At 28.8% G+C, this 8,045-nt stretch overlaps 1 protein-coding gene across 1 annotated transcript in view; it reads right to left on the bottom strand.

Moving 5' to 3' along the window:
• Positions 1–1,705: 1,705 nt before the first annotated feature.
• The window catches only part of LOC148310156 (furin-like protease 1), a 518,091-nt gene continuing 511,751 nt past the window's right edge, over positions 1,706–8,045 (bottom strand). Inside the window, exon 14 of the mRNA XM_088259007.1 lies at positions 1,706–3,641. Coding sequence (XP_088115133.1) covers positions 2,983–3,641 — 659 coding nt within the window. The 3' untranslated portion in view covers positions 1,706–2,982. The remainder of the gene's footprint in view (positions 3,642–8,045) is intronic.

Below are 8,045 nucleotides of genomic sequence, written 5' to 3'. Positions count from 1 at the left end.
TGCCGAATAAGTAAATGTTTGGAATATATATAAATATATATATATATATATATGTATATATATATATTTATATTATATATATATATATATATATATATATATATATATATATATATATATATATATATATATATATATATATATATATATATATATATATATATATATATATATATATATATATATATATATATATATATATATATATATATATATATATATATATACACACACACACACACACACAAATATATTTGTTTTATGTATTAATTTTTAAATCAAACACAGATTTTATGAGTCTACTCAGTTGTATTTTATTGTTAAAAAACACATAAAAATTTATATTGTGACATTGAAAATGCCATAACTAGGCGAAACAATTGTCACAATATTAATTTTTATGTGTTTTTTTTTAATAATAAATTACAACTTAGTAGACCCATAAAATCTGTGTGTGATTTAACACTTTAGACATAAATTAAAATGGAGTCCTACAAATTAAGCGCCAAATCAATAAATACATATATTTTCGTATTTATATTTGAAGCAGTAACTTTGATTGTCCATTTTATAATTTTTACTACAACTTAATTATAATGTCTACCGGTTTCGAAGGCTACCGCTTCTTTATCAAGACTGATTAATACTAATCAGTCTTGATAAAGTAGCGGTTAGCTTCGAAATCGTTAGACATTATAATTAAGTTATAATAAAATATTTATAGTGAATTTAAAACAAAGTCAAATTTTAATTTTACTTATATTTGTTTATTGATTTGGCGTTTAATTTGTAGAACTCCATTTTAATTTATGTCTGAATTTTAAATCAAACATAGATTTTTTGAGTCTACTAAGTTGTATTTTATTAACAAAAACACATAAAAAATTATATTGTGATAATTGTTTCGCCTTGTTTGGGCATTATCAAACGAATGTCTCAAAAAGTTAGTAGACTCAAAAAATCTGTGTTTGATTTAAAATTAATACATAAACGTATATTTGTATTGAAATCTAAGCAATTGTTTATTTTTCTTCGTATTTATCCATAAGGCGTCATTCACAGGATGTTTTTTCAGTAGTATATTAACAACAATTATTTTTTTACTTAGTTTACTGAATAAAATATAAATTTGTCAAATTTTTACTAATTAACCTAGGTAATGCAGTTTTATAATCATCATCGATTTTGTGACAACATCCTAATAAGGCACGATATACAAACATAGTATTCATTATATATTTTAAATATTCTTAATTTATTACACAAGAAAAAAAAATTCTGAAAATGTATAAGAAAAAAAATTGTAGTGAGGCTGAGATTCGTTACGAAAGTTAACGCTTTAACTACAAAGTGTAAAAAGTCTAACTGTATTTTTAATTGAAAAAAATATTCATTTAGAAAATCAGAAACTTTAAGATTTTGATAACACGAATTGACAACCGAAAAAATGGCCAAGTCATTACTTCAATTATTAATATATCATAAAAGCCCTGAGTAAAGATAAAAAATATCTACATTCAGTAGTTAAAGCGTGAACTTCCACTTGTAATCGCAGCCCAGGAATGAATTATAACAGTAAATATAATCAATACAAATGAGAATATTGAAAAATGTTATATATTAATATAACCTTCATTTAGTCGCGCCATGTTATTTTGAGTCATTTAAATTGCCAGTTTAAATGTAATCTATATCATATTTTCCATTTCTTTTTCCTAACTCTTATCTACACCTAGTGGTGTTTTGACGAAGTGTTATCTTGATCGTTACATGCATAGAGGCAAAGTGACCAATCCTGCGCTTGGAGTAACAGTCCAGGGAAATATTGAAAAAATATTATGGAGAAAAATCACTATTAATTTTAATGATTTATCACAATTTTGCAAGAATTTAAATATTTGCAGCAAAATCTTCATGTTTAGACATTTTATATATAACCACTCACCCTGGTGTAAGGCACTATTTGTCTTCGGACAGATTTATAACGCATGTGATAAGTTTTTTTCTGTAGAGGTATGAATGCATATATTGCCGTAGTAATGGTGCATAGTGTTGTTTGCAATAGTGTAGTGATTATCCTGACGAAGAGACGTGTACGTCTCAAAACTGGCAGACTAAATTTCAGTTAGTGGTTACTAGCATTTTAACTCTTAACTGCCCAGGCCATGAAAACCCCTCCAATGCTCACGGGGTCTATATGGGCCCAGTTGCATAGTATTATATTATTGATTATTGCTTGACTACCGTTTAGTTTTTTTTGGGCTGGCAACACTTCTTTTGTAACACTGACAATATTCCTTCATACCAGTTTACATTTATTCCGTTATTTCGTTAAAGAAAAAAAGGGAATTAGAAAAAAAAATCCTGGGCTGTTAAGCAGTCTAAAATTTCTGGCCCGCATTGACCCTAGGGGCAGTCGCAGGTCAACACAAGTTTTCATGAAATATTTCATATCCTGTACTGCGTGTGCAACGAAATAATGGTTTAATTTAAATGGCATTAAATAAGAAAAAAAGTTACTATAACTGGTATAAATTAAATAACTGCTAATATCGACTATCTTCATAGGAATGACATGGATTACAGTAAAAAAAATATTGTCAGATGTCAGTAAAACACTTCACATTAAGACAAATCAATTAATTATTTGTTCTAAAATACAAAATCAACTAAAATACAACATAAAGCTACATATCAAGAATTATTTTACAATTGAAATGACTAAAATTTAGGAATCGAACGAATTAAGAGTTATGAATGTAAATGTAATTCAGAATTCAAAACTAATGGCCTTTGTTCATTGTTGAACAACCTATCAACTTGCGTAATGAAAAGCTGCCTTACTCTAATTTTGATCTTTGATACAGGAAATACACTAATTAAGTAGGAAGTATCAGAGGAAAATTTATAAAATGACAAAAATTAAGATTATCGTATGCAGAAACTAGTTTGGTTAACATCACACATGAGAGTTTACAATGTTTATTCTTCGAGACTATCAGAATCACTGGCGTCGTAAATGGCACTGTGGATTTCTTGAACAATGTTCGTATTCTTTTGCTGTGATTTGTCGGTATTGCCCAATCTGCTGTAGCTCACATCGCTAGAGCCCACTCCTCCGATGCAGCAAATTCGCACTCCTAGCTTGGTCAGTAGACACGCGAGAAGAAAGTAGAAGATGACGCCAGCAACCAACGCCATGATGATGGCAAACAGTATATACAGCCTGAAGAGCCAAGAGGCGCTTTCGATTTGAGGGAGAACTTGCAATGGATAGCAATAGTTCTCAGGAATGCTGACAGAACTGGTCGAAGAATTCACGAGCCTCGCATCTTCGGGGCATGTAAGGCACTGGTAGCTGTAAGGGCCGGAGCACGTAGCGCAGGAATAGTGGCAGTCCAAGCAGATTCTAGGAGGCACTGGCTTCATGATATTCCTAGACACGTGCAGTCTCTTCTGCCCTGAGTGAGAGCCCCTCTTCTTAAGGGAAGCCGACAAGGCTTCGATGCTGTCGGGATTGGCAACCGTCTCCTGGGGTTTCGGCTTGACCACCTTCTCGTAGAATGATCGACTGGCGAACGTTTTATCGGGACACTGGACAAAGCATTGGCCAGAGAAGAGGAAAAACGCCGGTTTGCATTCTGTAGGAAAAGAAATAACGTCATTAGAAAATGAGACAAAACAAAAGCTCACTGTATAAACGAAAGCGAAAAAGGCACGTAAAGAATTAGTGAAATATAATAAAAAATAAGCGCAATTGATTGCAATATAAGACAAAATGTGTGGCACTGTCATTTTTGTAAGAGCTTATCTGTAACAAAGACTGTCTTATATTGATATTTATATTTCTTAGTACCTAAAATAAATAGTTTTTAACAAATATAAGTAGGATGTTAATAGTTCCAAATATTAAAACAAAAACAAAAATGCTTAAAAGCGTTATTATGTAAGTAACAAATCAAATTAAGATACAATATGCTCCTATCAAGATAGGAGATAAGTTTGAGCTTATGGGAACATATTAAAAGGAATCAAATGAACTTATTATTTAAACATTATAACATTGTTTACATAAAGTGTTTTATTTCTGTAAGAAAAAGGCTAAGTGGACTTTAATGTGTTTTAATACAAAAAAACAATATTAGTAGAAAATTAAATACATTGATTTAAGAGCATATTTACTAACTTCTTTGTAATAAAAATACATCATTAATGATATTTTCGTGATTTAAAAAAACTGGTTGCATTTCAAAAATAAATATTAAATTAACAAAATCAACTTAATATACCTGCAAATTATAATATGCACAAAAATAATTATTACATAAACTGTGTACTTAGATTTATAATTTATAGATTCTTAAAAAAAATAGAAAAACGGACTATTGGGATAACGTTTAAGTAAAATAGACAATTGTTCTATTGAAATCAATACAAAAAAGTGTAAGATACAGGTATAAACAATAAAAATACTACAAATCACCAAACACCAGAGAAAAATACGGTAAGAAAAAGAGTCATGCCGTTACAAGATCTACTGAAGCAACGAAGAACGACACAAGGAATTCTAAAACAAGTGTGGAAGTAAAAAAAGGAATATTCAAAAAGAATGAAAAAGAAAAGAAAGAGGGTAGAGTTTTATACACAGTACGAGATATCAACACCGCACAAGCATAGAAGCAAAACAGAAAACAAGGAGCGGGGAAGATAATCAAACTCACCCTCCGCTTGTAGAAAGCTCAACGATTCTCTTCTCGTCTTAATCTTTAATTCTTCAAAGTTCTAGGCGGTTAGTTTCGTATGAAACAATTTCAATAGAGGCTTCGAAACAACCTTACAATCGTATGCTTTAAGTTCGTCTGATGGGCCCTGGCGCTGATTGGTTCTCTAATCGGTGCAAGAAGTTTCTAGTAGTAGTGACCCCCACCTGTTAACTCAGATAATACACACAAGAGACAAGATACGTTCAATTAGGCAACAAGCATATACTCCGAACCATCTCATCACGACATATCGGCTTTTACAGGGATACCAATAGGTTTCTTGGATTAGTCAGAAGACATAAGGAAATATGGTAGAAATATAAAGCACACAAATAGATAAACATTTAAAATTAATATTTATCATTATTAATTTAAGTTTTACTAGGTAAATACTACTGTTTTATAAAATCTATTGTGACACGTGTCCCAAGGACACATCACTTTCAAACACCGTATATGAAGCTACGTCTAAATTTTAGAGTTGTGTCCTTGGGACGTTGAAGGATGAAGAGAAGGTAGAAGGTGTTTCTTACTGTTATTTTTTATCAGCGGGAACATAGACAAAAGAGGAGAGACTTTTGTCATTGTCATATTGTCGAAAGAGGAGATACTTAAGTTATATTTACTAAAGGTTTATTATTATATATATTTTAATGATTTTTATGACATTTAAATTTATGACTTTTGGTATAAATAATTTTGAATTATTGTTGTTATATCACGTATATAACGTCATTTAAAAAAAAATCAATTTTCAGTTGTGTTTTCAATGTTTTTGGAATGCCCAGAAAATGTACTATATCCTAGCAAAAGCGGCATATTTTAAACTTAATATTTACCCACTACAGGGCAGAAAGTGTTGTTTTTGTATTTTGAAGAAAAGGTGTTGTTTAATTTTTTTTTAATATGTGCACTAGATATTTTTCAAATGCAGAAAAAACATCCAGGATTAACCTAAAAAGATTTGTTGCACAGTAAAAAGTTCAGTAAGTGGCTTGATATTTATTTTTAATACATAAACTTTACAATATCCTGAAAAATCAAGTTTTTTGATAAATGACGTTGTTGAAAGGAGTGAGCGATATGTGTATTTAATAAATGGCTAGCGAACTGTGAAAAATAATTATTTATTAAACATAATTCATAATAATAATTTATAAAAAGTAGTATTTATCAAGTAAATCTTCAATTAAAAATGTATAGATATTAAGTGACTGCCAAATCAATAAATGAAATTAATATTAACAAAATCGTCCTAGTAGGCATCCTTAAAATGGTACATTTAAAAAAAACACAACCATAAAAGCCGATATTGCATGTGCGTGTTTTAAATACTGCAGGCATAATTTTTCCTCGAATTAGTCTACTCTATAATCTATGATTTTGATTAAATATCCTTACTTACCATCATACTAACCAGTGTAATATATAACCATTGATTACATAAAAGCAGAAAAATATTGAAATTTTAGATTAGTATATCGTAAATAATGAGCAGGTTTTGATAAGTAATATTTGAATAAAAATAAACACTTGTATACGATCACTTTCGAATTTATTAATGTAAACAGAACTAGAACATCTGTATATTTAAAAAAAAGTTTTACTTGGTAAATAAAACTATTTCTAATCTTTTATTAAATTTTAATTATGACACGTGTTTCGATGCATTTCGATCATTTTCAAATACCGTATCATCTGTAGTTCTCGAAATTAGTCGTGTTTACATTAAATGCCTCAAAACTGGCCTTAAACAAATATTTTATTCATATTTTATATTGAAATTTTCATGTTTTTAAAAACAACTGTGAATCAATAAAGTATTGTTATATTTACTTTATATTTATTATGTATATATTATTACTTCATATTTTTTATGATTTTTTTTTTCATATAAAACCCTTATATTCATATGATATGCTATGTTTACCATAAAAACAAAAACATTTTAGAAATCTTCGTCAATAATGAAATAAAGATAGATTTTTATTTTCCTTGTAGCAGAGAGAATGATGACATGTAAATATTTGTATAAAATTTATGATTTTTCAATAGTTTCTTTATTTATTATTTTTGACATGTATCACAGGAAAATAAGTCCCTTGTAGTTTTATGATTAAAAAATAGTATACAATAATTGATTCCCCTTAAGATTGCGAACTGGGTTAGATAAAAACCACATAAACACAAGTAAGAAAAAACAAATAACAAAATAAAACATAAAAAGAGTAAGGCCAAAAAAAACGGGGTTTTAATCACAATAAAACAAATCTTTTATTTTGTATGAAAACATTTCTCATTTTATTGTATTATTTAAGTCTTTCGTAGGTTATAGTTTTAAATATATACATTTATAAATTATTACAGTACAATGTCGGGTTAATTCAAATTGAAATCAATTTACATACATTCATATTTCGAAATGCACAATTATAATATTTTAGGTTAACAGGGTGATTTACAATAAATAGCTTTAGAACTTCAATTTATCAGGTCGTTCAAAATTGAACTAATTGTAAACTGTCGTTTAAAGTAACGTAGAACAATTTACTTGAATTTTGATGTGTTACTTGAGCCCAGTACAAAAAAATAAATCTGTATTTGGTCTACAATAATGAACGTATCGACCTGAATCATTGTTTCCCTGGCACTTATTGTCACGATACTTCGATCGATACCACGATCTAAATAATTTTTTTGTACTGGGCTCAAGTAACACATCAAAGTTCAAGTAGCCCCGTTCTAGATGAGTAAATTGATAGGTTATATAGCAAATACGTAATAATTTCACTAAACAGTTCATGAATTATGCTGAGAATTTAAGATAAATGAAATATTTAACATAATAAGATGTCGAGTGTAAAAACTTAATGGAGAAAATGCAAAGAAATGATATAAATTTTAAGTATTTTTTAAAATATAATATATAATAATAATCACCGTAAACGTACTTTCATCTCACTTAAACACTATTTAAGTATAAATATCACAAATCATAAAGTGAAATATCAAAAGAGTCTTTGACATTTTTTTTAAATTCCATAGTCCTTCATAAGATGATGATGTCCATATTTTGCTATCTATCCACGAGTATAAATCGAAGTAAAAGAGATATTTGTAACCATCACTTTGAGATGATTAGTAGATGTGACGCAGAAAAACGTCTAGTTTTGTGAAAATGACACAATTTCTTCAAATTTTGATTGCCTGCGCTCAGTTAAGTAGGCTCACATTTCGGATTAAACATATTGTTAAATATTTTACCATATTATGGTTCATATG

Source organism: Brachycentrus maculatus, unplaced genomic scaffold, assembly GCF_059751285.1.
Source record: "Brachycentrus maculatus isolate JH-2025_06_01 unplaced genomic scaffold, ASM5975128v1 h1tg000105l, whole genome shotgun sequence".
In the NCBI taxonomy this organism is placed as follows: domain Eukaryota; kingdom Metazoa; phylum Arthropoda; class Insecta; order Trichoptera; family Brachycentridae; genus Brachycentrus; species Brachycentrus maculatus.
Note: the sequence above shows the minus strand (reverse complement) of the source record. Positions and strands in the feature narration are given on the sequence as shown.